This window comes from Drosophila albomicans, chromosome 2R, assembly GCF_009650485.2.
Source record: "Drosophila albomicans strain 15112-1751.03 chromosome 2R, ASM965048v2, whole genome shotgun sequence".
Classification (NCBI taxonomy): domain Eukaryota; kingdom Metazoa; phylum Arthropoda; class Insecta; order Diptera; family Drosophilidae; genus Drosophila; species Drosophila albomicans.
The window spans coordinates 11791421-11811757 of record NC_047631.2 but is presented as its reverse complement, the minus strand read 5'-3'; the positions used below and the strand labels follow the sequence as shown (position 1 = coordinate 11811757).

Sequence of the window (20337 nt, the reverse complement as noted above, 5' to 3'; positions counted from 1 at the left end):
ATGTAATAACCACATTTATTAATACTAAGTAATTATTTAAAAATGTTATAACAAATGAATTGTATCCTTAGTATGCTTAATATTTTAAAAGTGAACGTCAACCCTAGTGACGCGAAATTTACTTTCATCGATGTTAATCGATGTTTCGCTAATATCGATAGCACTTCGATGCAAGAAAGCTCTTGTTTTAAGAAACAACAAGTCAGATCGGTGTCGGCTGTCGGTTTTTTCCATTAGAACTTAACGCAAGAAGAAGATGTCGGCTACAGAAGGAAAAGTGGGTATTGGGAGAAATATATTATCTAAAACAAGGTGCTCATCAACTTAATTGCCCCTTGTAGGTAATCACATGCAAGGCGGCGGTTGCCTGGGAGGCGAAGAAACCACTTGTTATTGAGGAAATCGAAGTCGCCCCACCAAAAGCTCATGAAGTATATATACCGCAATATCCAAAGTCTAACTGTTGTTATACAGTCTTTTACTTCCTCAGGTGCGGATCAAGATTACGGCAACCGGCGTTTGCCACACGGATGCCTTCACCTTGAGTGGTGCCGATCCTGAGGGTCTGTTTCCCTCGGTGCTGGGCCACGAGGGCGCCGGCATTGTAGAGAGCGTTGGGGAGGGCGTGACCAATTTCAAGGCAGGCGATCATGTTATTGCTTTGTATATTCCACAGTGCAACGAGTGCAAGTTTTGCCTAAGCGGCAAGACGAATCTCTGCCAGAAGATTCGCGTTACCCAGGGCGCTGGTGTGATGCCCGATGGAAGCAGCCGTTTCACATGCAAGGGCAAACAGTTGTACCACTTCATGGGCACATCCACGTTTTCGGAGTACACTGTCGTGGCAGACATTTCGCTGACCAAAGTTAATGAGACTGCGCCTCTGGAGAAGGTGTGTCTGCTGGGCTGCGGCATTTCCACTGGCTACGGCGCAGCTCTGAATACTGCTAAGGTAAGAAATCAATCGCATAATTCCATAGATATCTTATTAATTATTCTATGAATGTCTTTAGGTTGAACCCGGCAGCACGTGTGCCGTCTGGGGATTGGGTGCAGTTGGCTTGGCTGTGGGACTGGGTTGTAAGAAGGCCGGCGCTGGCAAGGTCTATGGCATTGATATCAATCCTGACAAATTCGAGTTGGCCAAAAAATTCGGCTTCACCGATTTCGTCAATCCCAAAGATGTGGCTGACAAGGGTGCCATTCAAAACTATTTAATTGATCTAACTGATGGTGGCTTCGATTACACTTTCGAATGTATTGGTAATGTGAACACTATGCGTGCTGCCCTGGAGGCCACACACAAAGGCTGGGGCACCTCAGTTGTCATCGGTGTCGCAGGCGCAGGCCAAGAAATTTCAACTCGGCCCTTCCAATTGGTTGTGGGTCGCGTGTGGAAGGGATCTGCCTTTGGTGGATGGCGTTCAGTTAGCGATGTTCCGCGCCTTGTGGAGGATTATTTGAAGAAGGATCTGCTGGTTGATGAGTTCATTACCCATGAAATGCCATTGTCTGAAATCAATGAGGCTTTTGATCTGATGCACAAAGGCGAAAGTATTCGCAGCATTATCAAGTACTAAAACGCCTGCATGATACATTTCAATCTGATTTTGCATAAAACAATAAAGATTATAACTTTTCTACAAATTACACATATATGTGGTTTTTGTTTTGCCTCAATGTAAGTATTTTTTTATGAAATATTTATTCTGTCGTTATAGGTTTATATTTTAATTGGCGTAAATAAAAAATGACGGAAGCTGCATGTTAAGATAACTATTTTCTGTAGTAAAGTAAATAATACTCTACTATGAATGTATGTACATATATGTGTATGACGTATTCTCATATGAATACTGCTTATCAGTGCTCCGTTCTATTAAATGCTTTAAATATTGCCCATTCAATCTTTGACCCTGGCATAAATGATTATTATGTGAGCATTGCGAAATTTTATGAAATTAATTATTTTAGTGGCCATGTGGTTTTTTTTTCATAAACTATGATATAGTTATTGCAAATTGTTTTTTTAAATCTGTTTCGTAGCAATTACGAAAACAATTTAGACTTTTTACTTTGCAAAAAATAATAGTTAAACGGAGCTCTAAATTAAAATCACATGTGAGCTTTTATTTACTTGTGTTGAGTATTGAAAACCACGAATCTATAGGTTTAATATATCTGTATTTATTTCATACTTTTTTAGACAAGAGTATTTTGGTGATGATCTACCAGAGGGGTTTTTATTAATTATAAGTACTACCACAATATCATTTTTTTTTTTTATTATAAATGCGCATGCAATTTTGGTATTGTTTGATATATATTTAAAATTAAAATTACCATTTTAAATGCATACACGTCGTTTTGCTTAATAACTATGTACATTATGTCTTTTATTCGTACGTCATGTAAAAAACACAATGTTATTGCATACATATAAATACATCAAATTTCTTATATTTTTTTGTTCATTTCAAATTTTGTCTATGCTCCATAAGCCTTTAAAATACTTACACACAAAACATGCTTTAAATTGGCAATGCTCTTTTTGTAAATGTGGCATTTTTTTAATACAATAATAATGTCTATGATTATTTGAGTATAGATGTATAAGGACTACAACTAGTATTCAGAGCGGAAGAAATGGTCGAGAATAAAGAGGAATACTGAAATTCGAAATTATCAAAAGGCAAGAAGAGTATTCATGAAATGCAAACAGTCGAGTGTGTTTCCTCGACCGTATTTGGTTAATACTAATTGATAAAAGTGTTGTGAAATTTGTTTGAGCACTGCGCGGACCAGATTAACTTGACAAAGATATAGAGATATTTAACTTGGCTAACAACACAACCAAGTCGCAAGTCGCATCGTTTACATTTGGGTGTCGTAGTAGTAGAAATCATCGAATGGATACCCGTAAAAGACCGGGTGCTATGGCACTCACGACCAGCGCGACTTTTGCATTTCAATTTGACCCTCCAGAGTCTTGGCCAAATAAATAACAAACAACTGCAATAGCGCAATACCTAAAGCAACGCCAGCGATCACATACAGATTGCGTTCGGCCCAAACTCGCACGATCTCAATGCAGCCGCTAGTCCATATGCGTTTGCTGGCCGCCGCCACCGAATGCTCTTGCACTCCATAGCCGCACATAATGTTGACTAGGCCAGAGCTTATGTCCGTAGCATTTATGCAGCAACTGTAGGGCACGCCACACTTCTCTACCGACGGCGAAGAACAGTTGAAATATTCATTTTTGCCTGTAAAAGAAATGATTGAAAAAGTTGTCCACAATTAACCAGACTTAATGGCTTACTCCAATCCTGATAACCTGCATTGCTGAGGCCACAGCACTTGAACTCCTGCTGTGCAAAATCGATGAAATTCTGAAGATCCGAGTCGTCGCGATAGGAATGTATAATCTTGTCCGTAAACTGCAGCTCCAGGAATGAATTCATGTTTTGAGGGAAGACAAAGCAAATGATGGCTGCAAAAATATTAATGAAAATTAGTTAAATTTGCACATATCAATATGAATAATTGCTATCCCACCTATGGCCATTTCCATAAGAAAGAAGACTAGCAGGCACATCGAGTAGAATTTGAGCAAACAAGTGTTCTCCCTTAGAGCGCCCAGGCAACCCGCAAAGCTGACCACAAATATCACAATGCCTGCGATGATCATAACTAGGGATATGTTAAAGATGACATCGTAGATTGTCTCAAGCCGAACCCATCCATTTCCATCCTTAAGCTTGTCCATGAACGCATAGATACCAATGGCCATCAAGAGACCTCCAAACAGCCAGAACAAAAAGTTCAGCAAAAAGATCAAATATTTCACACAGCTGGAAACGTATGTAAAATGATGTGGATACATTCTCGGGTGCATGTAACTGCCGCCGCCGTGATATCTGTGGTTACTCATGGCTGGTTTCGTTCACTATTTATACCACTAACTATAGTGAAAATGAATATCTATGTATTTGTTTGTTTGCTTAGTTTGTATGTATGAGAAAGAACGACGTTGAATATTCCACTCTTCTTCTTCCTGCACTGTTTCGCCCTTTGTTGACGCCCTCTCTTTGCGTGTGGTCCAAACTGCCTAGAGATTAATTAAACCCAAATGCTCACATCGCGTCCGTTTTGTTGTCAAATTTAACAAATTATTTTACTTTTAGCACACATTATTATTGTTTTTTTACAACACGAAATTAACAATTTACAACGATTATGAGAGATAACGAGATGAGTCGCGCACAAAAACAACAATGTTGTGCGCCGTTGCCAGACCGCTCAGATTAATACTCACTATAGTTGGCAACGCGACACAACAGCTGGCCGCACAAAAAAATTATATGGCAACTGCGTTTAGTTTAATAGGCAGCTGATTTCTAAATTTTTAGTTTTTCATTTTCCTTCGTTGTGAAAACATTGGCCGTTTGTGGCTGTGCTGTCCGTTAACATTTGGACGCCACTTACACAAAGCTATAAAATTATAAACAAAAGCCAAAAATAGAAATATAACAAGCAGCAGCACCAAAATTATATATTAGCAGGTGAGCGATTTTCCCGTAGCAGTCGCAAAGCCTTCAAGGACGATGGCTGTATGTGTATGTTAGTTTGTGTGTGCGCTTTTAAGTTTGCCTTGTGTCTTTCGTATAAGGCGCTTTAATTGAGAAAATTGCCGTGCACGAGGCTTAGATTATGAAAATATAAAATTCTTAATGTTCAGACAAATTTTTTGTATTTTCGTTAAATGCAATTGAGCAAATTGCAGGCATTGGCTTTCTCTCCGTAATGCGCTTTCTCTCCGTTTCTGTGTACCCACAACATTCGTACACACACAGATACAAACACATACAGTCTGCATACATACGTAGAAATAGAACGCCAAAAACACGGAAGTGGAAAAACTTGCATAAATATTAGTTTGCTCGCGTGTATTTGTTGTGTGTTTGTGTGGGCGTAAGAAAAAAAGCACTCATAGGCAAAACATTGACTTTTCAATGTTGTTTTTGGCTTTTCGCATGTGATTAAATAACCAGACAGCAGTGCCAAGTGCAAATTGCAAGTTGTCCGTTTCACGTTGCACGCTGCTTGTTTTCTTCTTGTGGCATTGATTGTTGTGGCGTTTTTCGTACTGCTTCGTTTGTCGCTTGTAAAAAATGTTTTCACTTTCTCGCTACGCACCGTGGGCACGAAACATCGCACTTATTGCTGCTAATGCTAACAAGCTCAGGTGCAACTTCAACATCAATCAATTAAAAAGCAGGCTCGGTGTCTCTGCTCACTCCTTTTCTGGTGAGTATAATCGGCGTAGTAGTATAGGTAGACATGAACATGGACTCGGGCTTTTATTTGCCGTGGTGGGTGTGCCACATTCTTTGGCCACTTTATTAGTAGCCCTCCATCGAATGGGCTTTCAATTCAATGGATTTGATTTATTGTTAAAGTGACTCGAACAAAGCCTTAAACAAACTGCGATTCTATTGATTTTTATACCCGTCATTCAAGAGTATGGAAGGGAATTATCACTTTGGGACATACATATTAGGGTTACTACATCGCAAATATGAATGTTGTGGAACATTTTTGAGGTTCGGCTTCCAATTATTCGAAGGTTTCCTAATCTCCCTCAAATTGAAAAACATAGTTTAAACGCAAGAATGTTCCAAACTTTTTCTGCTATTAACACCAATACCAAACATTTGGGTATGATCAAAAAATAAACTTCAAATTTACCCAAACAACATTTATGGATTCCAAAAATGTTTAACAGGTATTTCACAGTCAAATACGCTCGACTGTAGATTTCTTCTGATACATTGCTGTAGAAATGCCCTCTAATTGGCCAATTTCCAATTATAGATCAATTTTCTAGTTCAAATAGTTGGCATTAATGCGCTGCTGTCCACTTCGTTTGCTATTTATAACGCCGAAGTGATTTCATTCGATCAACTCAAATTCGTCGACGATGTTTTTTGTTTATTCGTAAATCGTAAAAGCAAAAATGCGAAATGAATTCATCGTTTTTAATTGTGTGCGACACACTTCAGTGGCTTTTCTCAATTGCTACCAACGCCGCAGCTGCCGTAAATTTCGTGTGCCCCCCCGTAAATTTCGTGTGCATCTTTTAGCGTTGTTTATGTTGGGCGCCACTTCATTTAAGTTGCGGCAACAGCATTAATTTATTTTTAACCTATGCGTTTCCATCCACAATTTGTAGCTATGCAGTTGCCAAAGACTCCACAAATTTGTTCACACCTCCATCTCTTTATGTAAAATGGTCTCGGGCATTTTGTTTGGAGCTTGTTGCGCTTTGTATACAAATTACATGGCTAGATTGTTTTTCTTGCACTCCACTCAATGGGTAAATAACCAGTTGAATCGATGCATTCCAAACATTTGATACCTCCCCCGCTTTAAGGTTAATCGACAATTATTATTATTGTTATTTGTTTATGCTTTACTTGACTTAGTGCAAATCATTGTTGATAACATGATTCTTATCGTCTGTGGCCCAACAACTTGCATGTTTTTATAAATTATGACCATTTAAGCTGTCGAGTACGAATCTACTGATAACTTGAGTAGTAAAACAATAGTAGATTGTAAGATTTAAAAATAAACTCTCTGATTAAAATGGCTTTTGCACGTTAATTTAAATATTTGCGACCAATGTTGAACTAGAAAACTAGAAAGCTTGCAGCCAAATAGGCAGGGCAGATTTAAAATTTCATACTATAATATTAAAAGTAAAGGTGTTAAAGGCTTATTCGTTTGTGAACCCGAACACGAAGCACACTTTTCGCTGTAAATTAATATGAATTGCTCAATTGTTGTGAACCAAAAAAAAAAAAAAAAAACATGTTAACCGCAAACTTAGGCACTAAACTCTACTCAAATTGCAGATTCACGTCAGGGCAACACAACAAATTCCACAGCCATCATGGAGAATAAAAGCGACAAGATTACTGTCAACAAAGAGGAACTGCGCAAACGTCTAACCCCGCTGCAGTATCAGGTTACACAAGAAGCGGGCACCGAGCGCCCCTTTACAGGTTTGCTTTAATAAACTAGCTTATCTAACTTGTACAATGCAACTCAATGATATACAATATATTTGCAGGGTGTTACAACAAGCACTACGAGAAGGGGATGTATCAGTGCATTGTCTGTCATCAGGACTTGTTCAGCTCTGACACCAAGTACGATTCCGGTTGTGGTTGGCCAGCGTTTAACGATGTGGTCGATAAGGGTAAAGTGACCTTGCATCGGGATGCCAGTATACCAGGTATGTCGACTTGATCTCTAGGGCGATCTACAATAGTCTAGATTCGTTCCGCACTTTAGATGTTTGGCCGAAAGTTTTTTTTGCATTTGAGATTTACGTTTGTACAAAGTTTTTTGATTTTTATTTGTTTGTTGTCGCTTCGCAATACCGCCTTTGACTGAAAATTAATTCGATTCAATTGAAGTTAAAGCACCCTGCGTAGCAGAATTTAATTTAGATAATATATATTATTTTGATAGATTTTAGTTGAAGTTTGTTCAGTGTCTTGACTGTTAAAATCTGTAAAAATATCGAAAGCGTTGAAATAGCAAATGATGCAATGTCGCGCTTTATTTGAAGAAATGAAAATGATTGCTATTTGACATTTGTGTATTATCCTTCTGTGTTTGTTTTGTTAATTGAAGAGTCCTGAATACTCGTTCAAAGTATTTAGATAGTACATACATCCTATACGTTTATTATAAACATTCTTTAAAGTCGTGTGTTCACTGTAGTTGTTGGAATCGCTTAAACGCCTACTGTTTGTCCCATTAACGTTAATTGTGAGTTATGTCCTGTTTGATGAATGTGCAACCTCTAATCCAATTCTGATTCTGAACATAAACCAACTAAAAACTTATCTAATTGAGTATTATTCTTTTATCCACATCTTTTTTGCTAACCAAAAACCAAAACCGAAAACTTCTTTCACAAAATTTCCCCCAATAAAAAATTACAAAATACTAAATTAACGTAATATATGAATAAAAATACAGTAGTCATTTCAAAAACGTTAGGCATGGTGCGCACTGAGGTGCGCTGCTCCAAGTGCTCGGCTCACATGGGTCATGTGTTCGATGATGGACCGCCACCGAAGCATCGACGCTACTGCATCAACTCAGCATCGATTGATTTTGTGAAAAGTACAACTACATCCACGACGACATCGTCCAAGAAATAATAATATTTACTCTTGATATTATTTACACAACTTATTGATATTATGGATGTGGATTAGTTACCGACAAAGAAAACCATTAACAAATTTTATTGTGTTAAGTTTGACGTACATTATAGTATGCCAATTTGAGAGGAGTTTATTTACAAGATACTTACATAATTATTATTGCGCTGAATGTGTGATTTGAGGCCTGACAAAAAGTATTAATACCCCTATGTAACGGATATTCCATTTCTTATAATGGATCAGACCGAATAAATTTACTACAATATGTTTTAGTTAATATGTTTTTCTGCGATTACTTGATAACTCATTTTTCAATTGCGGTTTCAATATACATAATATAAACTTCATTCAAGTGTATCCATAAAGCACGCACAAGCTTATCGTCATTATTATCTCAAACATTCCTTCTCATCCCTATTTGGGTTAGGTACCATGTACATAAATGTTGTATGGATGGATTTACCAACAAAAAAAATACATACTGAAACAAATAGTTGGTCGCCTTGCTTATTCTTCTTATTTCTATTTATTTATTATACTCCTATTCGTGTTTTTATTTGGTTCAACAATTGCTCATTTCGTTTTGTGTTGATTATTGCTTTTGCTTTTATACATTATATTTCAATCTTATTTGAAACATTGCAAGACTATTTGTAGCCGATCCATATATTGTCCAACAAACTGAATAATGTGTATTTTTCGTATATTTTTCTATTTCTCTTTTTTTAACTCGCTTCGAAAACAAAAACAATACCAATATTTAATGTAACTGTAAACGTTCTTGGGGGTTTGTTTTGCTAACAAAACACAAACACACACTCACACATACACTCTCGAAATCATTGTTCAAATAATTACACATACACCTGATGCATAAAATGGCTTTTCTAACCACAAAATATTATATTATAATATATCGAATTTCATTACTTATACATTTTCAATTTCATCCTATTTTTCATTTTCTCAACTGACGCCATCTCTTTCGTTTCTCTCCTTCGCTATCGCACCTTTCGAACATTGTCATATGACACATTTGTTGTCTTGTTATCTCGCTGTCTCTTGCACAATTGCATTTTTGCTGTTCTATTTATTTTTTTCTCTTTGCTTGGATCATTATTTCTCTTATGTTATTTGTACGCTCTTGCATTCATATCCTGTCACTGTCACTCTATTCCTCTGCTTTTCATTCCACTTGTTTTACCATTTATTTCTTAAACTATTTGATTTTTTTCTTATCTCGATTTGAACAAATTGAATGAAACGCAATTATTCAACAAATATTGTAAAAACAAAACAAACAAACAACAATGAAAACCTAATGCAATGCAAAAATTCAAAAAACAAAAAACCAACAAACGTACCCAAATTAATATCCACAATTTGCAAATATACAAATTAAAAAGGGGGCAATATTTTACTACTAATTGCACATCCAGAACGTATACGCACCGAGGTACGCTGCGCTCGCTGCAACGCCCACATGGGCCACGTTTTTGAAGACGGACCGAAGCCGACACGCAAACGCTACTGCATCAATTCAGCATCCATTGAGTTTGTCGAAGCGACGGATACATCAGCTTCAGCCTCAGCGCAGACCTTAAGTCCCCAAGGTACACCAATTGCACAGCAATGAGAAAAGCCAGGGGCTTGGAATCGGTATCAGGATCGGAAATGGGAACGAGTGGGAATGGAACAATCAACGAATACGAAAAATGTGCGAAAGAGTCTAACCTCAATGTTGCTGTTAAGGGTTTTTACACGTATTTTCTAACTTTCCGTAAATGTGGCCAATTATTCCTAGCATACGTCTATTGACATCTATTGATACTATCTCTTGTTCAAATGGGCAGCTATTCATCAATTGTTCACATGAAAAAATAGAAAACAAAACGAAAAAAAATCAAAGAAGATAAACATAAAAACTTCCGTCTGTTTGTGTAAATAGCTAAATGTTTCTCTCTTTTACTTTGTTATATTTATACATACATACAGTACATATGCCTACATTAATACTTTGTAATACACACATACACATTAATAATTTTAAAATGTGCGCGCTAATAAACGTGTATTTTTTACAATATACAAAAATCAATTTGCAAAGATTGCTTGTTTTTGTTTTGTTGACAGTATTGTATGCAGTTTTTGTTTCTCACGCCTTTTAAGCGCCAAGTCGCAAGCAGGTGCGAACAGCTGTTCTCGTAGCGCGTTGCCAACCTAACTGAATATGTGTTGCCCACAGTAAGTAGCGAATTGTGATGTAATAACCGATTCCGAAAAGAATTATGTGAAGCAACAAATTGTACTAAATCAATAAAACGATTCAATTGAGTTGCTGTTGTTCAATCAATTTCAAATAAATTTGTGCTGACAAGCACGCACATGTTGCTCACATTCATTTAAAGTGAATAACTCAATAATGCAAAGCAATGTAGGGTGACTTCTATTCAGCCTGACCAACTGTTTGCACACTTGCAGCATTGTAGGTGCACGTGTGTGTGGGTACAAATCGGTGTACAAGTCTGTGACATTCAAAATGTTGTTATGTCGCGTATCAGACAGCAAGCCGGTAAATTGGTCGTCGAATGTTGAAGCGAGCACAACGTGTCTTGGTTTTGCTTGTGCGGTCTGTAAATTATAAATTTTCAATTATCTAACAACAATCGTTAAAAGCACAATCAGTGTGGACAATAATGAAAGATAATGGCATCCAAGCAGACGCCCAATAAATCCACTTAACGATAAGATTATACGAAAGTTTTGGATGCTTGTCGTTTCCAAGAAGCGCAGTCCGAGTTGCTAAAATTAAACAGGCAGAACGCTAAAAGCATGCACAAAATTGCAAATCGGAGCAAATTGAGCACAACAACGTGATACACAACAAAGTATTACGACACTCTGTTCGCGTTCTATACGTTACAGCCGTTTCGTTACGTGTCGTTACGTTCGTTGTAACGGGCGCAAAATGAAGGAATGGCTTAAAATCTCATGCCTGCTGTGCGTTTTTGGCTTCGTACGCGAAATTCGACCTTCAGAACCGTATGTTACCGAATACCTTTTGGGACCATGGCGAAATATTACCGAAGATCAGGTGAGTAGAAATTGTGAGTTACTTATACGTAATTAAAATGTCTAATCGTCTGTTATTCGTAGTTGACCCGAGATGTCTATCCAGTGGGTACTTACTCACATCTGGTTCAATTGATTTTTGTTTTTCTAATCACTGACTTTCTGCGGTAAATATATATTCAAATATATCTATACAATACTTCAAAATAACTTTCTTACATACAGCTACAAGCCACTCATCATCACTGTGGGCGCCGCTGGTGTTATTATATGGAGCATGCTTATATGGACAACCAGTTTGCTCTCACTGCAAATTTTAGAATTCTTCTATGGCACCTATATGGCCGCTGAGGTGGCCTACTACACTTACATATATGCCAAGGTCGATAAGAAGTATTATCCTCGTGTCACATCGCACACGCGAGCCGCAATGTTTGCCGGCAAACTAATCTCTGGTATTACATCACAGCTGATGATCAATCTAGAGCTAATGAACTACAAGCAGCTCAACTACATTACGTTGGCTAGTGAGTAATTGTATTATTAAAGACTCTTGCTATAGTCTAGATGGGTTTTATCACTTAGTATATGTCTGTCTGAGTCGGTGAACACTTAGTTGTATAAATTTTAAAATTGACAATAGTTTTGTAGGTGCTACTCAAATAGATTTAGAGCTTAGAGTTCTAGCCGGCCTTTCCTTAATTAACTCCTTAATGTTATGTTACAATATGATTAATTCGAACCGCAGTTCAAGCTTATGCATCGCAATGAATAGTGAGGTTTTTTTGTCCCTAATAAAACAAAATGAAATGGGAGCTGGGCATTTACACTATCTAAGATTAGAAATTGAGATTATAAAAATGAACTGGATAGTCTAGACTATAGACTATAGACTATAGATTGCTAAACTTGATACTTTAAACCGTTTAAAATTTGTTTTCGCATATTGACAGCTCAAATACTGGCGATGCTGTGGGCTTTTAGTCTACCCAAGGTTGACAAGAGTTTGTACTTTCATCGAGAGGCCTATTTAACTGAGGCCACACCCACAATCGCCAGGCCCAAATCAGGCGAACAACAGGAATCGGCTGTCACAGAGACTGAGACTGAGATTTGCCAACCGCCTAAAATTCGGGGCCAGAGCAGTGCGGGCGCGCTGTTGTGGCAACACTTTCACAATGCCTACACCAATCCTCGAGTGGTGCAGTGGAGCTTGTGGTATGCCATAGGTCTGGCGGGCTATCTGCAGGTGACCTACTACATGCAGGTGCTGTGGAAAGTGATTGAGCCAGAGCCACAGATTGCGTGGAATGGCGCTGTCGATGCTGTCCTCACCGCACTGGCGGCATTGTGTGCTCTTGCTGCAGGATATCTGCACACTGGTCGTCTTAGACCACGCGCCAGTTTGCTGGTGCTTTCCGTGCTGTCAGCACTGGAGGGCGGCAGTGTTTTAATCTGCTGTTGGACCAATAACATCTACTGGTCATATGCGGGCTTTGTAATCTTTGGCGCACTCTATGGCTTTACTATTACAGTTGCCAGGTAAGCGTTATCTTTGCTTAACTATATCAGAGATATATTTATTTTATTTCTTGTCATTACAGCGCAGAGGTAGCACGAAACTTGCAGGAGGACAGCTTTGGACTGGTCTTTGGCATCAATACTCTGCTGGCTTTGGTCTTTCAATCGCTGCTTACTATAATTGTTGTTTCGGAAACGGGCTTTGCCCTTGATCCAGTTGGACAATACACAGTATACGCTTTCTATTTTATTGCTGTGGCCATCATCTACTTCATATCCGTCACGATTGAGCACTTTTGGCGACGCAGCAAATCTACAGAAAAGTTGGCCGACAGCTTAGAATAGAGCCGCTCATTATGTACTTAATATTAATAATTAGTTTTTAGTAAGTTGTGGTTAAAGTTCTAGTTATGAAGATGTTCCTATACAAATATCAGCGTACAAACTGCAGAATCGGTACGGTAGTAACAAGGACTCATCGATATAGTATAAAAAATGTATTTGAAATATAGAAACGCATTTGAACAAAAATTCAAAATTGTTTTAAAAAATAGTGCGTAGCTAACAACTTCTTGTATTTTGTTGTGGCTACCAAACAAACCTTTAATAGCTTCTGAGGAAACCATAATTTTTTAATTAACATTCGTGTAAGCTTGTTTTTATAGAAGTAAGATAGTGCAACTTATGAGATTAAAAAAAAACTGCGATAGCAATATTGTAACACAACGTCCATAAATTTGCTAGTAAAATTCAAAGCAGGAAACCGTCAATTATTCACAAACTAAACGCAGCAATTGATTACTCAAGATTCAGTTTTCTTTAGGTTCCCGCAGAGCAACTATTAGACTAGGCCAGATTGGTTTCCAAAGTCATTTACTACAATTTATTGATATGGTTTTTCTATCCTAGTTTCAAGTGAGATCAATTGTTTATCTACTGAATGGGGACTTTTTTTTCTAATTATAATATTCTGTAATAATTAGCTTGACTGCACACGTGATAAATTTAGAAATACTCGTATTACGAGTCTCGTATTAATCGCATTAATTTATATTGTGTGAATTTTAGCAAGTGGAATGTAAAGATCGTGCACTAAAGATTGCTAACGATTAGGGAAAACTTTGGCGTCCAATTGTGTGTTTACTCATCGTCGTCATAGTTAATCTCTAGACTGTGGACGGTACGAGGGCAGCTCTGATTACGAATAACGAATATAGTAATCACATCAGAATCCATGTACTTATTGTTCAAATTGTAGTCTCATATAAGTTTCAAGCAATTATTTTAATTATTTGTATGCTAAGCATGCAGCGTTGGTGCTTGCATCGCCGTCCGCTAAGCTGTCGATTAGATAGTTCATGAAAGTGCTCGGAGTCACATTGGTGATGGAATCGTCTTGGCTAAAAGTTTCATGTTTGCTGTGCGTCTTTGGATTTCTCCGGGAGCTACGGCCATCGGAACCGTATCATGCCGAGATCCTGCTGGGCGAGTGGTATAATGTGACACAGGATCAAGTGAATCGTTCGGTTTATCCCGTTGGCACTTACTCATACCTCGCGCTGTTGATTGTTGTATTTCTGGTCACGGACTTTCTCAGGTATTTTTACCTCTAATCGCATATATACGCAACTGGCTCTCTAAGTCCGCAATTGTCTGCGTTCGACAGATATAAACCGCTGATTATTGCCAACGCATTAACAGGCATTGTTATCTGGAGTGTACTTATATGGACAACAACGTTATTGGGATTGCAAATCGTTGAGGTGTTTTATGGTTTTTATCAAGCCACCGAAGTGGCATATTACTCCTATATATATGCCAAGGTCGACAAGCAGTATTATCCCCGTGTTACCTCACACACCAGGGCGGCGATGTTCGTGGGCAAATTGGTGGCTGGTTTATCAGCACAGCTGCTTATAAGTCTGGATTGGATGAATTACAAGCAGCTGCTCTATATATCTGCTGGCTGTGAGTATTTGAGTAATATAAATTAGAAACTGTAAATAATGATTATTATTGTTGACTTGAGTTTTGTGTGATTTAAAAATAAAAATCGTAGATTATCATTTTGATTGAAGTTGCTCATAAAATAATACGATTAAAAATTAATGATTAGTTTAGATTTTTATTTCCTAGAAAATAATCATTATAGTCTAAAATTGATCAAATCAAGTAAAACATTACAAATACCTATAATTATTACGTTAGTCGTTTTAATAATATACGTACATATCTCATAATGATAGTTAACAACTTTTCGGTTTCTTACAACTCTCAGCCCAAGTATTCGCTCTCATGTGGGCTTTTGGACTTCCAAAGGTTAAGAAGAGCGTGTATTTTCACCATAAGCCCGACACAGTAGCAATTCAACATGGTACATCTTCAAATGTTGAACGCCTTGGGCCAGTGGCACTTTTGTGGTCCCACTTTCGCAGCGCCTACTCCAATCCCATGGTATTGCAATGGAGTCTTTGGTATGCCATCGCCTTGGCGGGTTATCTGCAAGTCACGACATATATGCAGGTGGTTTGGAAATCCTTTGATGACGAGCCAACGGTAAGCGGATATGTTCTGTGGATGTGTGCAAGTGAATTCATGCCTTCCATTTGTTTAGATCGTATGGAATGGGGGCGTGGATGCCGCCCTAACTGCCTTAGCTGCTCTATCCACCTTATTAGCAGGCTATCTGCATGCTGGTCGTTTAAAGTCCCGTGCCAGTTTGTTAACCTTGTCCGTCCTGTCGGTCCTCGAAGGTGGATGCGTCTTATTAGCTGCCTGGCCAAAAAACATATATATATCATATTTGGGATATGTGCTTTTTGGAGCAATCTATGGCTTTACCATTACAGTGGCGAGGTAAGAGTGAGACTTTTTAAGTGTATTTCGTTTTACATAATAGCAACATCATTACATTGCAGTGCTGAATTAGCGAGCAGTCTACTTGAGGATAGTTTTGCCTTGATCTTTGGCATTAATACACTCGTAGCTTTAGTACTCCAATCGTTGCTCACTCTTGTATTCGTGTCGGAGAGCACTGGCCTCAACCTCAACACATTTGAGCAGTTCACTGTTTACGCATTTTATTTTATTATATTCGGCATTGTGTATTTTATTGCAGTTATTGTGGAATTTCTATTGCGTCTAGCAAAGGTGTCAAAAACTCAAGTAATGGAAATTGAATAAAAAAAATAGAATATGGGGAAGAAATTTGCACGTCGAAAATTCCAACTTCAAACCTTATATTTTCGATAAATAAAACGGCTAATAATCGAGTTATTTGTAAAAACTTACAAATAATTCCGTGAATAATTTAACAATTGTAGTAAATAATGGAAGCATAATAGAGTATTTTTGTCGTTGCCAGTAGTTTGTTATTACAGTTTATCATAATTTTTTGCTAAAAATAATAAAACAATAACTATTGCATTTTTTTAAATTGTGCCATATCTAAAGAAGTGTGGCCAGCAAGTAAAATTAGTGGTGAATTCCTTAGCTGAAAATGTATGTTCTCGCTAATATCACAGATGCGGTCACACTTGTGAAGATAACTGAGATTTTGTTTAACTCGGGGCTGCTTATAAACAAATACAATTTGCAGTCTAAACAATGCATTTATAAAATATCAGTAATATTCTTTGTTACATGTAGCTCTGCAAAATTAACTGTACCAATTAAATAGGCAAACCGTGAGTATTTAAGCAATTTACAACATTAAGGAGTCACGTTCTCCGGCTCCACTTTTTGTTGTATTGAATTAATCACGAATAACATTAAGAACCACATGTTTAGATTCAAAATGCGAATTCCCCGACGCGGTGTGCAAAAATGTATTCTAGTGAGCTGTGTGCTGTTAATGTTCTTCACATTGTACATCCTAAACGTTCAGGAGCAAAATGTGGATAAGAGTCTCACAATGTAAATATACGTCTATATTTGTAAGCAAACATATACATATTTATTGTATTCATTGTTTACTCAACTTGCCGCAAAAAGCGCAATAATGGAGCGCTCGATAAGGTCGGCAATGAATCAGGGCGAATGTCGACAGCCTCACTTGCCTTTGGATAACCCTGATATCATGAAATTCTATAAGCCGGTTAACAAAATCAAGTGCGAAGCCGAAGTTGATTGGGTTATGTGCGAGGTAAATTAATTACATTGTTTCATTCTATAAATTTCATACAAGCCGTATAGATTGCCTACTAATTCCAACACTAGGTATATGTACATATGTATATCTATATTTATATTTATCGCAGTCACGAATCTCAAGAATTCCATAATACATATTTGCAGTCATAACCTAGTGAGCCATAACAAATGTCTTTAGATACAGCTAATACAGCTATTTGTCTTTTCATTTAAGTTTTATATATTACATTTATTATTTTCCATTAACAATTAACAGTCCAATTTGCAGCATTTATATTGTAGATTTAAATTCTACAAAAATAAATTAATTTGGCCTTCATAGTGAATATGAACAATTAGTAATAAAAATGCCTTCGACCATGCTTATTTTCAGAAATCCATATGCTTCGTCAAGCCTGAGATAAGCGCAATTCACAGCGAAGTTGTTTGTTCCTATACGGATATTTTACGCAAATCGGATTACAAAGCACGCTTTGGACGCACTGTCCGGATAAAGGAGCCTTATGTGCTGCAGGAGAGTGATTTTGTGCGAGTTTCGTGCCGCGCCGACAGCGGCGAGCGATGGCATGGCATGGCTTATGGAATTCGCGATACAGTTCAGCGTCCCGTGATGCCAAATCTATCTCCCAATTTGGCCGCACTGCCACCCGAAGTTATTGCGCAGGCACAGCAACAGTTGCAGGATCTGCCCTCGATTCCGTACTATAATGTGCTAATGTTTGGGTTTGATTCCTTGAGCCGTAATGCTTTTATGCGTAAGCTGCCGCGCAGCTATAATTATTTGACCAAACAGCTGGGTGCCGTTGTGCTCAAGGGTTACAATATTGTAGGCGATGGTACGCCACAGGCATTGATCCCGTTGCTAACTGGATATACGGAACTTGAGTTGCCGGAGACGAGGAAACGCGTGTCGGGCTCTGGTTACGTTGATGCGTATCCCATGATTTGGAAGGATTTTGCTCGTCTCGGCTATGTTACGTCGTTCAATGAGGACATGCCAAATGCGGGCACATTCACCTATCGAATGAATGGCTTTGAAACGCAGCCCACAGATCATTATTTGCGTACTTATTACATGCAGGCTTCGAACATTATGAGCGGCAGCTCGGCTAATTGCATTGGTAGTCAGCCAGATCACTTGATCATGATGGATTACACAAAGAATGTGAGTATGCTTAGCAGTGTGCTTAATTCCGAGTATTTCTTACCAGCCACCGTTTCTTGCAGTTCATGTTGAAGTATCGGGATACGCCTCGATTTGTGTTTAGCTTCCATGGCGGACTTTCGCATGATTCCATCAATCTTGTTGGCGCTGCCGATGACGATGTCCACGATTGGCTGGTGTCATTGAAAGAAAAGTCGCTGCTTGACGACACTATACTCATCTTTATGGCTGATCATGGTAATCGCTTTGCCGATGTACGTGCGACTCTGCAAGGCAAACAGGAGGAGCGTTTGCCCTTCTTCAGCTTTACCTTTCCGGAGTCGTTCAAGAAGCGCTTTTCGCAGGAGTACAAAAACTTTGTGGACAACGCGGAACGCCTCAGCACGCCATTTGATGTGCATGCCACACTCATGCATTTAATACGTAATTATCCTTAAAATATTCAGAAATTGTATAAATAATTCATCTTAATTATATCATAGAACTGACACCGCCGAGTGTGGACGAATTAATAGCCGAGAACAGCTACGACAACACCCTAAATGAACCAAAGACGGAAGAAAATAAAGCACAAAACATTCACATAACAGAATTGGCGAAAACTCGTGCTATATCGCTTTTTGAACCGATATCAAGCAATCGTTCCTGCGCCGATGCATACATTGAGCCACATTGGTGCGCTTGCCTGAACTGGCTCCCGCTGCAACTGAACGATACACGTCTTGAGGGCGTTTTACTCAAAGCCGCCAACAGCATAGTGGATACCATAAATGCGGCAACTGCTGAGCGCCGTGAGATTTGTGCTCCGCTGCAATTGTTGCGCATCAATTGGGCATTGCGTTTGCAGCCACACAAGGAAATGCTGCAATTCAAATCGAATAGTGATGTCGATGGCTTTTTGGCCAACATGAATGGTCAGACTGTCGTACGCGATGAGTTGTATCAACTCCAGGTGGTCACTCAGCCGGGCCTGGCGCTATATGAGGCGAGTGTCGCCTACAACTTGCAACACTTGAATACCACCACAAAACTTTCAGATATCTCGCGTGTCAATAAGTACGACACACAAGCCAAATGTATTTACGAACGCGATCCGGAATTGCGCAAATTTTGTTACTGCCGTGATTAGGTCTAGTCAATGGACAATGCACAAATCTGCATAGCACTTAGAAATCCGCGTCACAAGCTAATTCAAATGTCATCTTTAAGACTTGCTCTCTATTTCACCAATTTTAGTTATATACATATTTGTACTATGTATTGTTAGAAGTCTGAATTCAGTTGTATTCTCGTGCCAAAGAATTCACTTTGTCACGTTTTTCCTTAAAATGTCTGTAGTTCCTTAGACACACCTCGAATATATTATTTTTTAATAAGCAAAGTCGTTATTAAACTGATAATCTTGTGGCATAGTCATATATTTGAATACCAAAAATAATGAATATTCTTGTAATACTTATACTTATTTTCTATGCAAATAAATATTTCTTCAGAACTCTGGTAGTCCCGTTCGAAATGGGCCTGAAGCACTCTTCATTTCTTAAAAGTACTTATTCCAAGGTAGAAGAAAAATAAATGACTAGATGAGGTGATATATATGTTTATTTCTATGTAATGTGTATGTAATGTAATATATTTCTTAATTTTCTTGTACACTAATTTATTACAGATATCTTTATAGATTTTTGTATTTTCTGTATGTAGAATATATATTAGTGTCTGTATAAATTCGTAATCGCATAATATTGCTATATACATTGTTATGATTTACAACATTTTAATGCACTTATCTGCCTTAAATCGTAACGAGCAGATTTTGAGTAAATATAGAAACATATGTTAATCCTATTTGAATAAGTATATATATGCATATATATATGTAACTTCCCTTGTCCGTTTATAATCTCATTTCCATATTTCTAGTGGCACGTTCAATAATTATGGTCTGTTAAAAGTATTCAATTATGTTTGTAATAACTGTTGTAATTTATTCATATATAAATATATATATTTTTATGTTGATGTATATAACTATAATACTTCGCACAATGTACGAATCTTAACTTTGGATTGGATGCTACGATTGAGTTTTCTCGATTGTTTCTCAATATTGCTAATTCTTATATTATAAAAAAAACATGTATTGTAGTTTCTGCACACTTGAATGCTGTCACAATG

At 37.9% G+C, this 20337-nt stretch overlaps 6 protein-coding genes across 12 annotated transcripts; 5 read left to right on the top strand and 1 right to left on the bottom strand.

Moving 5' to 3' along the window:
- The first annotated feature begins 126 nt into the window (after positions 1-126).
- On the top strand, positions 127-1652 carry LOC117573548 (alcohol dehydrogenase class-3). Its single transcript, XM_034256827.2, has 4 exons — positions 127-277; positions 342-431; positions 491-952; positions 1014-1652. The coding sequence occupies exons 1-4, from the start codon at positions 257-259 to the stop codon at positions 1578-1580; spliced, it is 1140 nt and encodes a 379-aa protein (XP_034112718.1). The 5' UTR covers positions 127-256; the 3' UTR covers positions 1581-1652.
- A 515-nt stretch (positions 1653-2167) lies between these two features.
- On the bottom strand, positions 2168-4284 carry LOC117573551 (tetraspanin-33). Its single transcript, XM_034256831.2, has 3 exons — positions 3559-4284; positions 3323-3493; positions 2168-3266 (listed from the first exon to the last, which is right to left on the bottom strand). Exons 1-3 carry the CDS (start codon positions 3932-3934, stop codon positions 2944-2946), a joined length of 870 nt encoding a protein of 289 aa, XP_034112722.1. The 5' UTR covers positions 3935-4284; the 3' UTR covers positions 2168-2943.
- Positions 4285-4401: 117 nt separating this feature from the next.
- LOC117573555 (methionine-R-sulfoxide reductase B1) lies at positions 4402-10347 on the top strand. Of its 5 annotated transcripts, none has more exons than XM_052007414.1 (4): positions 4402-4565; positions 6921-7070; positions 7139-7303; positions 9689-10347. In XM_052007414.1, the coding sequence occupies exons 2-4, from the start codon at positions 6959-6961 to the stop codon at positions 9883-9885; spliced, it is 474 nt and encodes a 157-aa protein (XP_051863374.1). In that variant the 5' UTR covers positions 4402-4565; positions 6921-6958; the 3' UTR covers positions 9886-10347. The 5 variants fall into 5 exon arrangements, with proteins under 5 accessions (XP_051863374.1, XP_034112732.1, XP_051863375.1 ...); XM_034256841.2 differs by having other exon boundaries at positions 9656-10347; XM_052007415.1 differs by lacking the exon at positions 9689-10347 and adding an exon at positions 8059-8626.
- Positions 10348-10560: 213 nt separating this feature from the next.
- On the top strand, positions 10561-13385 carry LOC117573543 (thiamine transporter 1). The gene is made up of 5 exons (XM_034256822.2): positions 10561-11343; positions 11406-11488; positions 11547-11848; positions 12275-12863; positions 12926-13385. Exons 1-5 carry the CDS (start codon positions 11218-11220, stop codon positions 13185-13187), a joined length of 1362 nt encoding a protein of 453 aa, XP_034112713.1. The 5' UTR covers positions 10561-11217; the 3' UTR covers positions 13188-13385.
- A 359-nt stretch (positions 13386-13744) lies between these two features.
- On the top strand, positions 13745-16224 carry LOC117573545 (thiamine transporter 1). 2 transcript variants are annotated; one of them, XM_034256825.2, is made up of 5 exons: positions 13745-14439; positions 14509-14810; positions 15121-15398; positions 15457-15698; positions 15761-16224. In XM_034256825.2, the coding sequence occupies exons 1-5, from the start codon at positions 14201-14203 to the stop codon at positions 16023-16025; spliced, it is 1326 nt and encodes a 441-aa protein (XP_034112716.2). In that variant the 5' UTR covers positions 13745-14200; the 3' UTR covers positions 16026-16224. The 2 variants fall into 2 exon arrangements, with proteins under 2 accessions (XP_034112716.2, XP_051863373.1); XM_052007413.1 differs by lacking the exons at positions 13745-14439; positions 14509-14810 and adding an exon at positions 15011-15045.
- A 156-nt stretch (positions 16225-16380) lies between these two features.
- LOC117573538 (uncharacterized) lies at positions 16381-19695 on the top strand. 2 transcript variants are annotated; one of them, XM_034256814.2, is made up of 6 exons: positions 16381-16528; positions 16618-16757; positions 16836-16986; positions 17368-18159; positions 18222-18582; positions 18642-19695. In XM_034256814.2, the coding sequence occupies exons 2-6, from the start codon at positions 16624-16626 to the stop codon at positions 19286-19288; spliced, it is 2085 nt and encodes a 694-aa protein (XP_034112705.2). In that variant the 5' UTR covers positions 16381-16528; positions 16618-16623; the 3' UTR covers positions 19289-19695. The 2 variants fall into 2 exon arrangements, with proteins under 2 accessions (XP_034112705.2, XP_034112706.2); XM_034256815.2 differs by having other exon boundaries at positions 16382-16528; positions 16632-16757.
- The last annotated feature ends 642 nt before the right edge of the window (positions 19696-20337 follow it).

Bases quoted from the DNA above. Each gene is read 5' to 3' on its own strand.
- LOC117573545 (XM_034256825.2), top strand. From the start codon at position 14,201: ATGAAAGTGCTCGGAGTCACATTGGTGATGGAATCGTCTTGGCTAAAA. The intron at 14,811-15,120 runs GTGAGTATTTGA...TACAACTCTCAG, and splicing joins GCTCTATATATCTGCTGGCT to CCCAAGTATTCGCTCTCATG. The intron at 15,399-15,456 runs GTAAGCGGATAT...CCATTTGTTTAG, and splicing joins CCTTTGATGACGAGCCAACG to ATCGTATGGAATGGGGGCGT.
- LOC117573538 (XM_034256814.2), top strand. From the start codon at position 16,624: ATGTTTAGATTCAAAATGCGAATTCCCCGACGCGGTGTGCAAAAATGT. The intron at 16,987-17,367 runs GTAAATTAATTA...GCTTATTTTCAG, and splicing joins TTGATTGGGTTATGTGCGAG to AAATCCATATGCTTCGTCAA. The intron at 18,583-18,641 runs GTAATTATCCTT...ATTATATCATAG, and splicing joins CACACTCATGCATTTAATAC to AACTGACACCGCCGAGTGTG.
- LOC117573548 (XM_034256827.2), top strand. From the start codon at position 257: ATGTCGGCTACAGAAGGAAAA. The intron at 432-490 runs GTATATATACCG...TTACTTCCTCAG, and splicing joins CCCCACCAAAAGCTCATGAA to GTGCGGATCAAGATTACGGC. The intron at 953-1,013 runs GTAAGAAATCAA...GAATGTCTTTAG, and splicing joins CAGCTCTGAATACTGCTAAG to GTTGAACCCGGCAGCACGTG.
- LOC117573543 (XM_034256822.2), top strand. From the start codon at position 11,218: ATGAAGGAATGGCTTAAAATCTCATGCCTGCTGTGCGTTTTTGGCTTC. The intron at 11,344-11,405 runs GTGAGTAGAAAT...TGTTATTCGTAG, and splicing joins GAAATATTACCGAAGATCAG to TTGACCCGAGATGTCTATCC. The intron at 11,489-11,546 runs GTAAATATATAT...TCTTACATACAG, and splicing joins CTAATCACTGACTTTCTGCG to CTACAAGCCACTCATCATCA.
- LOC117573551 (XM_034256831.2), bottom strand. From the start codon at position 3,934: ATGAGTAACCACAGATATCACGGCGGCGGCAGTTACATGCACCCGAGA. The intron at 3,494-3,558 runs GTGGGATAGCAA...ATATTTTTGCAG, and splicing joins TCTTATGGAAATGGCCATAG to CCATCATTTGCTTTGTCTTC. The intron at 3,267-3,322 runs GTAAGCCATTAA...TTTCTTTTACAG, and splicing joins TGCAGGTTATCAGGATTGGA to GCAAAAATGAATATTTCAAC.
- LOC117573555 (XM_034256841.2), top strand. From the start codon at position 6,959: ATGGAGAATAAAAGCGACAAGATTACTGTCAACAAAGAGGAACTGCGC. The intron at 7,071-7,138 runs GTTTGCTTTAAT...ATATATTTGCAG, and splicing joins CACCGAGCGCCCCTTTACAG to GGTGTTACAACAAGCACTAC. The intron at 7,304-9,655 runs GTATGTCGACTT...CAAATTAAAAAG, and splicing joins TCGGGATGCCAGTATACCAG to GGGGCAATATTTTACTACTA.